Genomic DNA, 18,839 nt, shown 5'->3' on the forward strand with positions numbered 1-18,839 from the left:
AAGCATTTCAAGTGGAATGGTAAAGAGCTAACACTCCAAACTCAAGGGACACATCCCAGTTGTAATTAGGAGAGGAGCTACATCCATATTATATGGCGGGCATAAAAATAGACATAAATAAGGAATTAAGGAACAGGGAAAGATAATGTAAATACAATGTTAACCCTACAATCAATTCTTGTCAATAAGGATTGTCTATTATGATTCATAATCCTGCAAACTCGCCCTCACACAGAGTTGTAACTCCCATTGTGATTGCTGCAATGTTTTCAGTACACAATAGCAGAGGTGGTGTTGTTGGAGCACACCAACAACAAGGAAACCCTTTCCCCTCCTATTACTGCCCTGTTTTCTACCGTCTGTTGCGCTCATTTTTCCCACGCTCCCTCACATCTTTTTCTATCACTTCTGCATTGCCCTGAGCCCTCAGGTTAGAGGTTCTCGCCTTATTTCCTCCTCTGAGCCTGAAAAACACAACAGGACAAGAAAAGATGAGCAGAGAAACTGAGAAGGAAGGGCCGGGTGACCACCAGACCTGTCTGTCTGCCTTCTTTCGGGCTGGCGGTCCAACCGGTCTGAACTGGTTCTGACATAGGTAACGTGTCCTTTTTCGCCTCTGGACAAAAAAAGAACTCTGGTGGCATTCCAACCACAGTCAGCAGGTACCAGGGAAGTGTGCATCTATGTGTGTGTGAGCAAGTGAATGTGTGTCTCCCAAGACCTTTGAGGCCTGGACCATTGCCAAGTTCATCTGTTAATGGACAGCTACGAGGAGAGATGCCCCATCCCCCACCTTTCCATCCTCCAACAGCCATGCCTGCTCATGACCCCCCCCCCCCCTCCACCTTAACCTCCCCAACCCCCAGCAAGGCCTGCCCAGATACAGACCCTAACTCACCCTCCTCCTCCCCTCCTTTTCTCTCCCTTCCCCTGAAAGCTATATCATTCCCTTTCTCCTCCTGCTCACCCCCCCCCCCCTTCCCCCACCTTCCCGCACTCTGTACGTCTCCTATTCAAGATAAACACAGTGCTTCAAGTTCAGGGGACACCCTGGGACCCTTTAACAAAGCCATCTATCATGCTGTCTTCATGAGATGCCTTAAAGCAGACTTTGCTACCTTCCTCTCCGAGCGTGTGTGAACACAGGCACTCGCAGACTGGACATACTGTAGACGAGACGTCCTGGCTTGCTCCTTACTCCTGGAATTCCTTATACTGTGCCGGAACTTAGAACTTAACCTTGTGCATCCTCTGAGCTGTTACAACACGGGAAAAAATGACCTCTTTGGGCTGAGGCACACCACGGAGCAAAGAACAGTACATACACCTGGATTTTTCGCTCCACACCTCAGAGAAAGCGTCTGCTGACCTCTTTGTAATTCCCCTTGAAGTCCAACTGCGGGGCGATTAACCAAACTGTCAACGGTTTAATAGTCTGGGAATAAGAGACTGACTGAAGACCTCAGAGCTGCAAAGATTATGAATCCTACATGTGAGCGGGACACAAAAGAAACAGAATCCTTATGAATGCGGCTTTATTTGTCATTTATATGTTCGATTGAATTGAATTGGTTTTGAAGTTTTTTCTGCATCACAATGGGGATCATAAAAAGCGAATTTCAAAAGGTTTGCTCGGTAATCAGGTACAAAGACGCCAAAATTATTTGTTGTGAAGGGAGGGCTGACAAATGTCAGAGGAAAATATCGTGAAAAACATTACGTTATCTATTAACTGGTAAGAGCCCCCCTGCCACCTTTGTCAACAGGGGTGCTGCTGACAAATATTTTACAGATTGAAAATTTGTAGGGCTATGTGCCTAATGAAATTCTAAATGAGCTGATTAGGCGTCTTAACGATTAGATAGGGAACTTGAGCTAGGCCGCTGTGGCGTCTTCCTATCTATCTGCACTCTGACGCACTTATCTTGTTGAAACCAGTTAAGACTAGTGGTGGGAATCTTTGAATGTCTCACGATTTGATTCGATTCCGATTTTTGAGTCTGCGATTCGATTCAGAATCGATTTTCGATTACGAATGTTTTTTTATTCAAAATGATTTGACTGACAATGATTTTTGCTTCAATCTATAGATGTGCAAGGAATTGTAATGATCTACTCCAGTCTGACTCGCCAATGCTAATTCAGCGCGCTACTCGCGGCACTTTTATCACTCAAAAGAACATCTCCACACTGCAAAAAAATTGTTTTTATTGGAATAACTTGATCGTGACTTTTTCCTTCTACTCTCTAATGTGGCTACAACTTAACAGTGTATTAGACTGCGTGGAACCACACTGCCCCTCAGTGGCCAAACCGGGTACAACATGAACAGCGCTCCAAATAAAGGTACACACAGACAAAGGCAAGACAGTATAAAATAATTTAAATAAAATGGATTTTGGGACATATAAAATCGATTCTGAATTGTACTAAATGAGAATTGCGATTCTTATGAGAATCAATTTTTTTGGCACACCCCTAGTTAAGACCATCAGGTCACACGTTGTTGCATGGGCTAGGTTGCGCCGTGGCCAAGACAGTAAAAGAGTAGAAGCCATTTTGAAGAAGATTAGACTTAAAGGGCTCCACCGCTGTGTACTGAATCTTTCTAGTATCCAGTAAACAGTTCAACTGAGAATATTCAGTCTTCTGGTCATACTGGCCAAAGGTTCTCCTGAACCTTACAACTGGTGCCGTGACCTGGATTTTATAGGGGGGAATTCATAAGGGGTACCCAAAGTCTTCTGATTTCCCCCGAAAGATCAATGGCCCTGTCTAGATATAATACAGCAGGCTAATCCATTCATCTGTACACATATCTTGTGCAGAGATGTGGTGGTCTGCAGTCTTTCCCGCGGCTAAAGGGAAAACCGTCCAGCAGTAACTGTGACTCTACATTTAATGAAACCTTGGAGGAAACTGGCCAAGAGATGTCATGACCCAACATGGAGGGTACATTTGTTCACCCTTACACTACAAATATGGACTAAAGTATGCTACCATAAAATATCTTCAAACTGATGAGAATAATAAGTAAATAAGTAACAACAATAATTGAAAATAATAATAATAATACTGAAAACCAGGTTGCAGAATCTTTACGGCTTGTCAATTATTTTGTTTTCTTTTTCGTTTCTTTTTTTTTGCAGGGGGTTAATACAAGTCCCACCAGTTTACCTAAGTCACCATTGTGGGCTTTTCTTTCCTATACGGAAGGGTACCAATAACATTGTTTATGTGTTAGCCCCATAAAGAACTATTACACATATAAAAGCAAAACAGGGAAAAAATACATAGTTGGTGGGATTTGCTTCTATAACATTTTCCTGACATTCGGCAACAAGACAGCCCGATGCGGATGTGCATATATAGAGGGCCCTGCCTACCCCGTACACACAGGTGCAAACCATTCATTCATGATTAACCATACTTTCTGTAATAATAATAATAATAATAATAATAATAATATTAATAGTACATCATAGGCAATTGGTAATTGGCTTGACTAAAAGATATGTACACAAATAAGATAAATACAACACAAAAATGCGCACTACAAGAATTCATGCGTTACTGTAATTAAAATAAATTGGCACATCATTTGGAAAGGAAACAAATTGTAGTTCACATTGCAGACATGGCTTACAATCTCTATTCTAGTTCATTGCAATGTGTTTGATGGGGCTGTTCAGGTCTTATAAACAAACTCATCCAAATATGTTTTGATGCATCAGCAATCTTGAAACAGAAAAATGTCTTCCCTAAACTGTTCCAACCAATTTGGAAGCAAATTCCAAAATTTTGTGATAAACAGGTTAAATCAGATTGAAAAGCAACTATTCTGACATCTGACGGTTATTAAAAGAGCAGCGTCCTGATACTTTTGTTAATACAGAAACCTGAAACATGGCACAAATGTTATCCTTGTTCCTACTGCTGTTCACATGTGCAGAGAACGGATGACTGCAGGGAGTAGGAGTGCATTTAAGTTGGAGGGTTTTTTTCTTTTATCATATCTCAACAACTGTGACAAGAGCTGCCTAATCAACTCTTGACACTATAAAGTTCACTCTGGGCACTAAAGTTGGGCTTCCAGTCACGCCATGGACACACACTTTGCTTTCTTCCTCCTTTGCTCCCTCTCTTTACTCCCCTTTCTGCTTGTCCTCAAGTCTCCCTCTGACACTCCGTCAAAGCAGCATCCCCCCAAAAGCCCAGCAGCTGCTGTCCGCTCCATCCAGCTCGAGAGGGGGACCAGCCTGCCGGTTTTAGAGCGTTAAATTATCCATTAGATGTTATCAAGTTGTAGCAGGGCCGTGCCATTCTGCTAGGAGGCATCAATCTTTCATAAGTCCCAGGCACGCCGAGCATTGGGATACACCACCAGAAGTTCCCGACCACTCCCGGCGCGCCGGCAAGCCCGCTTAACTCACCCGCTTGCACGCAAACTTGGACATGTACACACAGTCGAACAGGCAGCCACGCACACAATCAACAATTACATATGCTGACATAAATGAAGTCGGGTACACGTTCTTGCACTCAAGCGTTGCGGAAACAACCAGGATGAACCTTATTTAGGGTGCATCCAGGCCAACACTTCTTGTCTTGTGTCTCTCATAAGTCACTATTCCCTCCCCAAAACAAAACTTTAAAAAATAATAATAATAATGTTTTAAGCCTTTTTTTAACCGTGTGTTTCACTACCACTAACAATAAGTAGCGAGCAAACTAGCTTGCCCCTTATGTGCTCCCCTTTTTGTTCTTTTCAACTCATCTTAGCCTCTTGTCATGGCCTGGCAGGCTGGCAGGGCAGACATGTTCAGAATGCGCTCCAGTAATGGGCTAATCAAAAATGCAAAACAATTGGCAATTACCGCACAGGGCCCTAATGGTCATTAGAATTTACAACAAGGTAATGAACTGAGAGTCAGCTCAGACCATGCATATTCATAAAGCAATCAGGCCTTTGAAGATTAAAGAAGCGCTTCAAATTTAAATGAGGGCACCAGCATGTTATCAGTGAGATTCAGCCTGCAAGTAAAGGGTGGCTGGGACAGAAATGTGCATATTATTTTTGCATGTATGTTGGTGAGCAACAATGGGTGAGGATCGGTGTGGTGTGGGAAATAGGGTTGGGTATGCCAACAATCTCACAATACGCATATGGATCTCGAAACATACATACATTTTTATTAAAACATACATGTATACCCAAAAGTGGTCATTGATTGACATTGTAGTTGCAACCAACATCAACACAACACTATCCCGAACTCATATTCAATCACTAGTTTAGGATGCTAAGAAACCGCTAATTAATTAAGCCGACATTGTACGAAGTTTCCATGTAAGTGGCTAGCAGCTAACTGTTAGCATTACCAACAAGTGCCTGGCTGGTAGTTGTAAATGAGTTTGACAGCTGGTACCTGGCTTAATTTAGTTCTTTTTTAATATTCAGAATTTAGGAACACAACTTTAAGCCATTAAAACCTTGTTATTTTACAAATAGACCATGTATAAAATAAGAATGTTTCTGACACATATTGCACTTACAGTTGTATTACTAAATCCTAAACGGCTATATTAGACATTTTGAATTGATTTTTATTTATGTTTTTTTTATGGGAAAAAACATTTAAAAAAAAAAATAAATGAAGACACTAAATCCTAAACGGCTATATTTTTATTTTGAATTCATTTTTTTATGAGAAAAAGCATTTTACAAAATAAATAAAGACAAAGTACTATTTATCTTATCTAAAAATGATCCGATCAGTGACTCAAATCCGTGATCCGATCTGAAGCGTGACTTTTGTGATCCGTTGCACCACTAATACCCAAATTATATTTTTATTCAGCTGGATGGCAAAAATGGTTTCTTCTTTAAATGTTAGTAGAGCCATGCCATTTCGAAATGTGTGCTGAGTAGCTTTCAGAGATGTGCCAGGAAACTTTATGAATGATTGTGCAATATCGATTCTGACACCTACGTATCGATACATGTATTGTTTATAGGCCTGCAATAATATATTCCTGTATCGATTTTTCAGCACACCCTGGGAAAAGTGGATGTTAGAGTTTGTTAACGTGTTTTTGTGCACTGCGCCTACAAGCTTCTGTGTGAGGATGTAAACTGTTATGCATTAAACGGAATATACCCGGCGGTGAAGTGGAAAGACTCAGTCTTGTGATCATCATTTATAAGATGTCAGATTTGAAGTTAAGATCAAATGTACTGCTAACTTGAGCCATCATGAGGCAATGGGCTTTTGAAAGCAACCTCCCCAGAGGGAAAGAAAAGAGCATCTATTAGTATACAGTACTTCTAGCAGCAGACGTAGTTTATGCCTGCACGCTGAAATGGCGGACTGTGAGTTTCCACAAGTGAAAAGTCAGACACAGGGGCCCTCTATGTCTCATATCTACAGTATGTGTGATAAGAGTGGCAATACACAGCTGTATAGACAAACACCCATTCAAATACAGTCACATAGTTACTGTATATATTATCACATACAGACCTACACACAAGCGGTCAGAAAGGCCAAACCCAGCACTGGGACTTGTAGTGAAGAAGATAATGGAGGACTAAAGACAGATAGTGACCAGGATCAGTGGGTTCACATTAACACAACGCCCTCATCACTGTGACTCTCTGAAGGCCTCAACATTATAAAACCAGCTGGAAGGAAGACAAAGTAAAGAGTGCCTTTTAGAGTCACGTCAGAATAGCAACTGTGGAGAATGACAGAACAGACTAAGCTCAAATAGAAAAGACATAAACGCTACACTTTTCCATCTTTAGTCTGAATGATCACAATTACATTTGTATTTAGTATGAATTCAACAAAGTTTTTTTTCTGTCTCGCCACTTCCTTTTTTGCTCACATCTGCTACTTCCGGAGGTACAGCTGTATGAAAGTCACTTTTTCATCTTCTCTTTCTGTTCCGTCTAAAAATAAAGTCATTAACCTGCAGGTGCTGAAGTCGGCGGCTGGTGTGACAGGCCTCGACGCTGTCAGATGACCCCTGGCCCTGAGATGTGACTTGTCTGCCACGCTATTGACAGGACAGAGCCAGGACAGTCTTTTTTCTAACATGACGTTTTCATCCTAGACAAACAAGGCCGTTCCTGTTGTACACTTTTGTTTGACGGCTGGTTGACAAGATGGATGGATAGTGATCGCGCATGCGTGTGACTTTCTGGCTGGCTCAATCGCCAGATCTGCCACAGTGCTAATGAGCACTAGACCTATGAGTTGCGTGCTAACATTGACCACTTTGCAGTCCTTTAAGACGAGTAAGAAACACTTTGAAAGGGAAAGAAATTGAGGAGTCAGACGGAGGGGAAAAGGAGGAACGGGGTTTGAATAAGGATCACAGGTTTCTGACAGATCTCATCAACTTACAACACATCAAAGGGCCTCTGCCACAACACATTTATTTTCGTTCACAGACGGTGGCTTACAATGACTACGTTTACATGCCGTTAATATTCGGGTTAAGGTCAAAATTTTTGTTTCTGAAATATTCAGGATAAACCGTTTACATACAGTATGTGAGCAGACTCATTCCCAAAATGCGGTTTTGTCCTGTGCCGCCATGTTTGGCCATTTTTGTTTATCTTTGCTGGTGTATTTCAGGTGGGTTGACTTGTATAGATGCATATACTGTATGTATGCATATGCAGTATACACACTGGGGCATTTTTGCTGTAGATACAGAAAATAACGTGAAAACGCCACAGAGAAATCAATGTATTCAAGTAGGCTTGTTTAGCGAGTGGCAACGCAAGATGGCCGCCGCACATACAAGTAGTTCAGAGTATGCGCAGAACATCAACCAAAGTTCCGTTCAAAGGAGCAGTGGCGGCTGCTTGTCATTGTCAAATGAGGGGAAGCTCATTCTTTACGCCTCAGACAGATCATCCAATCATCACGCAGTAGCCGAATGCCCACTGTTCCATAAACCCCCAGAGACGCTGCATGTCCAATGAGCAGGAAAAAGCCCAGCATTATCCAATGATCATTTGCGTTTGGCGCAGTGGAACTAGGAAGCAACGTCCAACTGTGTGAATAAATAAATAAAAGTGCCGTGGATGAATGAGAAGAAAGTTGTATCAGTTATTTGTGATAAGTAGCTGATTCTGAACAAAAGGTGAAAGTATTCTAGCGCATAATGAATTGTACACAAAGCGGTGCATATTTCATCACTTTCTTTTTTCAAGGGGAAGAGAAGTTAGGGGAAGCTAAGCTTCCCTTGCAGTCTTAGAGCAATCGCCACTGCAAAGGAGGTACCTTGAAACACGTTTATCAAATATTCGGGTTAGAAAAGGGGTAACGCAGGAGCCTTATTCAGGTTTTTCATATTCAGCTTTTTATGTAATATGTTTACATGGCCTTTCCAAACACAAATAATTGGTTTTGAAATGGTTATTGACTGCATGTAAACGTACTCATTGTCGTGTTCACAAAACAGGTGTGTGTCTGTGCACATTTGTGAGTAAGTGAATGCATTCGTGAGTTGCTGCTTTTGTGTGTAGTGTATGTGTGCGGGTGCATACTTCAACTAGCCTCCACCTGAATGGCCTGAGGCTGTGCTACCAAGGTTGTTAGAAGACAAACAGAGACACAGGAAGCCCAATTCAGGAGCCCCGAGGACAGCACACACACACACACACACACATGCTTTGTGGCATACCTACCCATAAGTACACATATTCTCCCATTGTCAACCACAAAGACACACACATACACACCTGCCATCTCACCATAGGTGCTGCTTCTTAAGCCCACAAAACATCACTTTAACATACACACCTTCCCTCCCTCGCAACATACAAGCATTTAGGCTCATCCTGTCCCTGAGGAGCAGAGCTCTGTGCCAAGTCTGGGCTGGCACAGTCCATAGAGGGGTGTCCTCAGGCAAGGCTTGCCAAGTCAAAGACCCTTTCATGTTCAGCCTGCACGCCTAGGGTAGTAAAGCTTTAACAAACATCCCTCACGCACATGCACACAAAGCTATAAACAGTTGAAGTGTTCAAAACCGCACTTGTACACAAACTTGCACATATAGGCGCAAGTTTTAGTTAGACAGCAGATTCACACCCGAGATGTTGACATATACACTTCATCTGTAGCCACAGAACTTGGCCTTGCTGAGGGAAATTCATTTGGAATTATAATAGTAGTAGAGTGGGAGGCCAACGCATTTTTCTAATTACAGATTAAGCCCAAAAAGTCACATGCACACTTTCTTTATTGGTAAAGGGTTCTTCACAATTCACAGTGAGAAATTGGTGTGTTCCAACAGCTGTGCACACGTGTGAAAATGAAACTTTTTGAGGGAATGGAGTAGCTTTTTGCTGCCTCTTTTGTTTGAGATCATTGTAGAGCACTATAATTTCTTGAAAATGGTTAAATGCGTTGGCAAAACTATTCCATAACATTGTATATTATTAAGGATGTCCGATGCCACTTTTTTCAGTCTGATACTAGTACGAGTACTCATCTTTTGAGTAGTCACCGATACCAAGTACCGATACCGCTACTACTTTTGACACATAATAATTACAATAATAATTATAATAATAATATATAATAATAATAATAATAATAGCAGATACTTTAAAGAAAGACCTACAGACCTACAGTGTATGTAATTTTCATTAAATTTACATGAAATTAATTGCAATGGTCCACTATATTTTTTCATAAAATTCACATTTTGTATAGAACACACAATAAAATTTATTTGAATGAATAAATAAAATGAACATAATAATCCAGTGGGCAGAAAAAGTCCCAGTCAAAATATATGTGGCTGTACATATTCATGGGTATTTAAAATGGATATTTAAAATACAGCTACAGTAGTTGTGATTTTATTTTACGGGTTGGATGGATATAAAGTCATGTGTTTATTTAAAATACGATTCCCCTTTATCTTTGCATTAGGTAGGCAAAATGCAAGAGAATGATATTTTTTTTCAGTCAGCATAAAATTATCACAAACTAAAATGTCATCTTTAAAGAAAGCATACAGCCAAGAATGTGTTTACTGTAAACAAATTGCTGGGATACAAAGCTTGCTGAAAATGAAAATATGAAATAATTTACCCTGGATGTTTGAACCCATACTGTGTGCAAAATTTCAGATAATTGTCTCATCGTTTTTTTTTTCCTTTTTATTCTAAGAATGGAGCACTCTACATTCTATACCCAACCCCCACCACTGCACCCCACACAATTAGGCCCCCTCTCATACTTGCCAAGAATTTTGGCTTTCTCCATGCCCCTGCTGTTTACTTTTATTAAAAATTGTTGGAGCCCACAGCTAAAAATAGAAACAATTTTATCAGAGCATGGTACAACTGTAGGATCCAATTACCATCAGTTTATGCAGACAATGGAGTGTGTATGCTGGAAATGTTAGCTGGTGTTCAGTAATTACAATAGCATGCATCTGGGCCTATTCAGTATCAATTAAAGTGATCACCGAAACAAAGCGCCATATGTGAACTTGCAAAGCGACCCATACGCGTGCACGCACACACACGCTGGCCACAGGAAAAAGATGTCACAATCAAGAAGCCTTTCCATACCCCACCACACACACAAACACACACACATACATATACACACACACAGCAAATATTACTCATCTCCAGTTCTCCCAGTGAGTATATGTATAAGGTGGCGTAGGACACCGGGGGGGTGGGGGGGGCTTGGTGTTTTTTGGAGATAAGTGACAAGGTGCCAATTCAGTGCCTGCTAAATACCTTTGTCTCCACGACATACTGTAGATACACAAGAAGACCCACAGAAGCTTCCGAGTGATATCGCAACAAAAAAGGTTTTGCTACACAGAAGAAAAAGAGGGAGGGCAGGTGGCTGCCATAATTAACTCAGTATTGATTGAAGTCAAGGTTTCAATTGAGCAAGAGCAGTAGAAGGAGGCGGAAGTGCAAGGTGTTGTTCGATTTTGCTAAAATGGCCTCATTAAGAAACTGAGGATACAAAAGATGCAAATGTTGGGATGCATAAATAAATGGGCCACAATTATGTCGCAATATCATCATCAGTACCTCCTCAAATATAGTGACGAAGTCAGTGTTAAGTAAATTTGCTATTGTGTGCTAGCTCAAATCGCTATCTTAAATCAATTCATTGGAGCGAAGCAATAATGTAACAGAAATCCGATTTGCATTCATATAATAGACTAGTAAAGATGAATGTAAACAAATCTTCACTAATATCCCACTTTCATATAAATTGCATCATGAGAGATATAATCCCGTTTCGCACTTTTGTGTGAGAAACGGTCATCTGCTCTTTTTCTGGGCCATCCATAATCTGGAGACAAGCTACGTTGTCGCTATGCATATCTTAAATTGTTTATCATGCAAATGATGGCACGCAGGCTGCTCTGCCCTCCTCTAACGGCCCAGGGCTCCAGACTGCAGAACGTGGCCCCAGCTGCAGCCAGGAGACTTCCCAGACAGCCTCAGCTGTCCCATTGACGTACAGCTTCAGTTCCAGTTCAGTTCTGTTTCTTTTTAGACACCATCGTGTACCCCCTCAACCTCCAGCTTCACTCGTCAACCTTACCTAGTAGTGTTAATTTTGTTAACGAAAAACTAAATGAAAATATTTTTATATTATATATTTATAATGCACATTGTTCACCGGATGAAAATTAGACTTGACAAGACTACCCCCCTCCCCCCCAATTAATAAACAATAACTATATCAATCTGTAATTTCATGGACTAATGAAGACATAAACGAAAATGTAGTTCGCTAAATAAAGACTGGGCTAAAATCTATGGACATTTTAATTCACGAACAAAAACGAGATGAAAATTACATGATTTTGTCAAATCTTGTCTCCGCTAATCCGCCAATAACACACAGCGACACTTCAAATCTGCAGCGACATGGGACAGACGGGAGGTGGATTCATAGTAAAAGGTTAAAAGTAAATGAATGGCCATGTTTTACACGGGGTTAGATGTAATATGGACACATTTTTGCTACATTGAAACGGAGAGGGGAAAAAAGTATGCTTGATTTTAGTTCAACGGAAAGAACGTGAGCACAAGGTAGCTAGAAAAACCACAACAAACCTGAAGAGACAAGTCACACTTTACTACAAAGACTTTGTGGTAAGTTAAACAAAAATTTGGTGGTAGTTGTTTCTAATGTAACATTAAACTAACGGCTATAATATTCCAACATTATACTTACACCAAACTAATAATGGCTAACTTACTGGCTTGTAGCATATAGCGATATGAGCCACTTGTTCATATTATGAGTAAGGTTAAATATGTGATAGTTGAGATACGTTACTGGGCAACTATGGTTTCAGTTAGATTGCTTAAAGCAGACAGAATTATGAGCTAATGTAGGAGCTAGCCACACAATGTTCAATATTATCTACTGACAAAAAAATTTAAAAGGGTAAAATGATTGTCCTGACTGAAACTAGACTAAAATGTTGACAGTTTTTGTTTATTTAAACTAGACAAATACAATTATGTTATCTTGGTCTAAAATAAAGACTAAAATGCTCAACTCAGTGTTGACAACTTGGCAACTTTCTCACTAAATCTGGTGACTTTACAAAGCCTCTTGATGACTTTTATTCCTCTGTCCTTCAGCATCCATTACTATTACATGCAAATATCCAATTATGGAAATTAGGCAATGATGTCATTTAGCGACTTTTAGTGACTTTTAAGTAGTGCTGTCAAACGTAAAGCGTTAACTAATTAATTAATCACAAAAAATAATCGCATTAATCATGTATTAACGCAGATTAATCACACTTTTCATTTTGACCGCAGATCATCCTTTAGCTTGACAGCGGATGGCTACGTTAAAGGTAGCACAGGTTGTGTTTGAGCAATAAACATAACTACATGCAACTACACACATTTAATAAATGTTTGCGTATGACATTCAGAATATTTGTTCATGTCAAAATACGGGTTTTTTTTTTTTCATTTTAAATTATGCAAGTAATTAACTTATTAGAAAAAGAGGAGGATGAGCTTGTGCAGTGGATCAATAAATGTTGACGATGATGAAAGAATTTACACTTAACTCTTTGACTGCCAAAAACGTTAAATAACGTTTAGTAAAATTCTATGGAGGAGTGCCAAAGACGTTAAAAGACGTTTGTTTCAAAACAGAGGTGAAACTAACCATTTTCTATTGTTGATTACTGAAAAACGGAATAAGGTAGAAACAAACGTTTTTTTTCTGATGAAAGATGAGAGTCCAATCTTTCATTTGGTAGTATGTGTGTTTCCATAGTCCAAACACATCATTTTCTGTGGACCTTGAAAGATCAGTCAAAATGCTTAAATCGGCTGGCACCCACGGCATCCCTTTTCTGAAAACGTCTGGCAGTCAAAGAGATAACAGGTGCTCTTCAAATTTGGCGGGGGGGGGGGGGGGGATGTTGATACAAAAGTTTTTTTAATTAAGGGATTTATTTTCTAAGATGTGATTAATCTGATTTCAAAGTTTAATCGTTTCACAGCTCTACTTTTAAGACAACCAATAGCTACTTTCCTTACTGGGGAGTTGGCAACACTGGCTTGGCTTATTGTCAACTAAAATGGAACAAAATAAAAACGGGATGAAATGGACTAAATCTGATGAAAGCACTATTGAAATTAGACTAAAACTATGACTACATTTTTAAAATACTAATAAAATTAACACTACTCACTAGGTTCAGCAGCTCTTACACAAGTAAATCATCTGCATCAAATTATGTTTCAAAAGGTACTGTTTTCTGCAAGATGCTCGTTAGGAATATGCATCGAGGATAACACAATCATGTAGGGAGCAAATGCATGGAAATGCCTCGTCTGTGTGTGTCAGCCTCTAGCTGAGCAGGGTGAGAGAACATGGCAGCGACCATATGTGGCAAGGGGTGGTGCACTGGCACTGCCAGTCCGCATCCATCAATCTCAGATACAGCGCAACAGAAGTGGGAGGAGAGTGGTTTTACTGCATGTGAATGATATGAAGCCTTTCGGACACTTTAGACCTCACTCAAAATGTTCTCACTTTGAAATGACTTTTTATTCAGCAGAATGCAACCTAGACCCTAATTAAACTAATCAACCCAGGCAGTGTGTCTCTTACATAGCATCCAGATACATGATGGCTATAAATAAATCTCTGCCCCGAATGCGAGCTCCTGACCCTACGACATCATGTGAATTGTGTTGCATGAGGAGCTAAATAAGCAAAGAAAAGCATATTCGAGCAGCTGACAAGGCCAAGAGGCAAGTGAGCTTTTTGTGTGTGCGTGTGTGTGTGTGTGCGTGTGTGTGTGTGTGTGTGTGTGTGTGTGTGTGCGCGCACTCACACAGGGGGCAGATGTTTTGCAAACTCCACACTAATGAACAGTGGTCACTCTGTATAGGAAAAAGGCTAACTAGCTAACGACTGCTAAAAGACTTGCCATCTGCAGAGCAGCAGCTCCAACTAATAGAGGACAGTAGCTCGCATTGTTGAGTGCTTTTAGCTTGAATTGGCTCCAAATGAAACTCGCCTATCCCGGTCAATCCGGCCAAACTGGCACAAGGTAATAGGGGAATTAATAAACATCAGAATAAGCTTTGCTGCTCAAAATCAAGCAGCACCATGCAAAGCCGGTCATAAGAGAGTCACGCTTGTTATCACAACGGGCCCACGTAGTCCCGGTGGACTGCCAATAAACCAACCAGCAGCATTAACAAGCCCTTAATTACGCAAATCACAAGACAAGCAGATAATTGGCAGTTGTGCCTTTCTTAAAAAAAAAATTTTGTTTATATATATATATATATATATATATATATATATATATATATATATATACAGTATATATGTATAAACCTATCAGTACATTGAATGTATAAGTGAGCTCTTCTTGGCAGATGTTTGAAGAAGCACGAGACGTGACAGTGGAACAAAATGCTGCGAGGGAGGGAGACCATCTCTCACCACCACATGAGGGCAACGGATCTATGCACATCTGCGATCCATTTTTTCTTTACATAATCTGCGTCTTTGTCTGCGTGTGTCGTTTTTCACTGAAAATGTTTCCGTTCCTTGCGATAATTGTCAGGGTGGTTGCTCTTTATGTGAGTTCAGGGTTCTAAGTGAAGGACATTCAAAGGCCTTAAATGCAGCAGCAGATTCTCCAAATACCACCCAGACTATACTCCCATACCTCTTGTTTAACCCTTGCATGGCAGTCATTTTGTGTTTACCTGTAATATGCTCCTGCTTGGGGATTATTCCTTGCAAGGGTGTAGATAAACAATCCTCGTCCTGCGGCGACACCTGAACGGCCACCTCCACGGGGTGGCATGCCCGACGCGGGTGGTGGCTTCTTGAGTGCGAGGATGATGTGGAGAGGGGCGAAGAGAGCGGCGAGGACGGCGGCCTGTCGAGGGGTTTGTCCGTACAGAGACTCCCGTGGCACTGCCTTCGTTTATGTTCAATAAACAGCAGGATGTCAGCCAAGGGGAAGCGGGACTGGCACTGGCCGCAGGTCAGCAGGTCCTGGTCCCCTTTTAGGGGTTCGCCCTGAGCAATACCCAGCCTGGGGGACTCCTGACAGTCTTCTTCTGGTATGGCGCCTGATAGTGGCTCAGCTGGGGAGGGGAAATATAAGTCAACAGAATGTGAGTTGCAGTTCAAGGAGATATATGTGTAAGAAGGAAAGAAAGAAAGAAAGAAAAATAACTTTACTATGAACTGCCACGCTCAGCTAGCAAGCAACAGACAGACAACGACATAGTTGCTTGACCCTCTTTATTGTGCTGCCAATCTCACTTTTTAATGAACCTAACACCTCTGAGAATCAAAAAATAGATTCTAATTTGAGTTCAAGATGATTGGACCCCATTTCGTTAAAAGTGCTGGGATCTTGTGAACCATGGTTAGACATGGAGGGGTTGGATGTGGAGTAGGTCCCTGAAGTACCAACAGAGAGAGAGAGAGAATTCATCTAGCCACATAGTAAATGACATTGGACGTTCCAACTGGGATGTTGAGATAAGATGTGATGAATTCTCGCCGCCGGTTCAACCTTTAATTCCATGTCAGGTCAGACGAGAAGGTGACGGGGGACTATGCAAGATAGGCCCTGCTATACCTGTACGTTCGACTACATTAAAGATGAGAGAATTTGCTGCTCTTTTGCTGAAGCTTATCTTAACCAGCTTACGCCATGGACATCGCCGGAGTATGTGAGGCTAGGTTAAGGAGAATGATTTTCCTTCCAAACCAAATAATCTCATTTTTGATACCAAGCGAGAGTGATGTGAATAACTTTGAAAACTGAACTTGTATCTTTTTACAGGCAACTGACTGCAACAGAATTGAAGGTGGTGTGGGTGTATGTGTCATGCAGAGGAGACTGTTTAAGAAAAGATGAATGAAGAAAAGAAAAGTGGCTTAAGAAAAGATGAAGTAACACAAACAGTAGGATGTCAAAAAATCATGGCACGAGAAACACTATTTCCAGGCATTTGAAATTATTCAACATGAATGCACTTATGTGAATATTATACGTAAAAAGTATGCTCTTGCAAGATTAGATTTGTTTTGAAAAAATACAAACTACAAATGCACCTGTAAAATTGTGGAAACATACAACTAAAACATAATGGCAATATAAATCTTTTTTTTTTCCTACTTTTTTTTTTAACCTAGCTAAGGTGCCTGGTTAGTTGTTAAAACCAGGAAGTGTGCATTGAGTTACTAGAAATGCAGCATGTGCTCAGTACTCACTCATTGGGTCAAGTCAATATGATACATATTTGGCAACTATTAAAATATAGTTAATCACATATAAAACTAGAATGTGTTTAATGAGATGACTGAGATGAGATTATGTACAATACATTTATGCCGGTATGAGAGAAATTGATACTGTCAGATAAAACATGTCTTGTCCTCTGCACTTGTTTTCCCCTCCATGTTATGTTTGTATAACATCGCTACGCACAAAATAAAACTTGATTTGAACAAACCGATTAGCTACGTAGGCTTGGTTAAGCAATAAAGCAATAAAGTGGATCAAGTTCAAGTTCATAGGTGCCCTCCAGGAGTACAATCATAGTACGCCCCCAACTGGCAAATCCGGTTGTATCACACTCACAGGATGAAGGTTCTACGAGAGCATAATTGGTTTCAGCCCACACGGAAGAAACCGGGGGACACTTATACCGAACACATTTAGAAAAAAAGCAATATATAAGAACATATGAACCAAATGTCAAATGCATACTATATAGCTTACTGTACTGAAAATCAATTTGATGCGGCACTTCAACTGTTCCTCCTCTTGATATAGCGAAATATCGTTGACTTATTTACACATTTAACATTTCTAGGTGTATCCTGACAATGTTAAACACCGTCCATGTCTTTGAAAACACGTGATCGTAAACTGAGTTAAATGTCTCCTCAGTTAGAAATTCAAGATTATTTCATAATCTGTAAATGACTCTCTTTTAACTTGTTTCACGTTGAATACACCACTTTTAAACGCTCTGTACATTATCATGACGTGTGAGAGTGGCACACTTATGTGCCTTCCGCACACGAGGTCTTTGCGCCGTGGACAAGTGTGTATGTAAACACCACTTCCTGACCAAACAGCCTCGAACCTCTGCAAATAAAACTCTTGACAGGGGGAAGAGTGATTGTGGCGGTTTTATTTTTGCAAGCTAAATTGGTAACTTATCCACTTAAGTCACAAAGCCTATGCATGCCCTTTAATGGCAAAAGAAATCTGGAAGACTTCGTGACACAATGCGTTAAGTTGAAACTCTCCGCATTTGCAATAAAGCCCACTATTTTTAAAAGAGCTCCCATGTAATGTGAGTTCCCCCCACACAACAGTCTTAGGCATACTATTAAAATTCATCAAGGAAGTCCCCATCTACTAAAATGAGACAGAAACAAAACCACACATTTACTTACGCGAAAAGTCCCGTTTGCTCAAGTGCTGGGGTTTGCCTTGCTTGCGGCGAGACATGTTGGCAGAAGTGGCGGCTTCTCACATTGGGAAATCCAGGTAGACTCCAAGTGAAAATCTCCTCATGGATACATCTGACGTCCGTGAGAATCGCGAGCCGCGCGAGTGAGGTGCTCGAAACACGCAAAAAGTGAGGTGCACGGATCACACGCGCACGGGCGCGGGGGAGTGACGCGCTGCGGGCTGCTTGGAGGAGATCCTCATGACTTTTAGCGCAACGGAAGAGTGGCGACGACGACGATAATGATGGTGGTGGTGATGATGATGAAGATGATGATGATGATGGAGGGAGCATGCAGCGAGAGAAGACCCCCCCTCTTCCTCCTTCTCCCCTGTCATGCCCTCCCAAACCCTGAGCTGCAAGTTCAAGTGCGGACGTGACGTTCCTACGAACTTGAACGTCAGGAGATAAACCAAAGTGAGACCTCGGAAACGTGGGCAGGGCCAAGGCGGCCGGTGGGAGGGGGCAACCACTATAAACACCAATGGACACTCATTATTATGGACTACCTATAGAAACGGAGGGGGGGAACCCTGATGACACACCAGAGGACTTGGGAAGAAGGAGGCTGGAGAGAGAGAGAGAGAAAGAGAGAGAGAGAGAGAGAGAGAGAGAGAGAGAGAGAGAGAGAGAGAGGTGGAGTATGGAGCGGAGGCTATTTTGTAGCATAAAAAAATATTATGCACATGCAAACATTTTATTAGGTGATATTTGTTGAAAACAATATGTTTCATTCATAGTCATGAGGTATCATATTTATGTAAGCATGCTTTCA

At 41.0% G+C, this 18,839-nt stretch overlaps 1 protein-coding gene across 1 annotated transcript in view; it reads right to left on the reverse strand.

Moving 5' to 3' along the window:
- LOC144055593 (BCL11 transcription factor A-like) overlaps positions 1–18,395 on the reverse strand; it is a 43,541-nt gene extending 25,146 nt beyond the window's left edge. The window contains exons 1-2 of the mRNA XM_077571708.1: positions 18,009–18,395; positions 15,284–15,670 (exon numbers count right to left, since the gene is read on the reverse strand). Coding sequence (XP_077427834.1) covers positions 15,284–15,670; positions 18,009–18,063 — 442 coding nt within the window. The 5' untranslated portion in view covers positions 18,064–18,395. The remainder of the gene's footprint in view (positions 1–15,283; positions 15,671–18,008) is intronic.
- Between the last annotated feature and the right edge of the window lie 444 nt (positions 18,396–18,839).

The sequence above is a fragment of the Vanacampus margaritifer genome, chromosome 7 (assembly GCF_051991255.1).
Source record: "Vanacampus margaritifer isolate UIUO_Vmar chromosome 7, RoL_Vmar_1.0, whole genome shotgun sequence".
In the NCBI taxonomy this organism is placed as follows: domain Eukaryota; kingdom Metazoa; phylum Chordata; class Actinopteri; order Syngnathiformes; family Syngnathidae; genus Vanacampus; species Vanacampus margaritifer.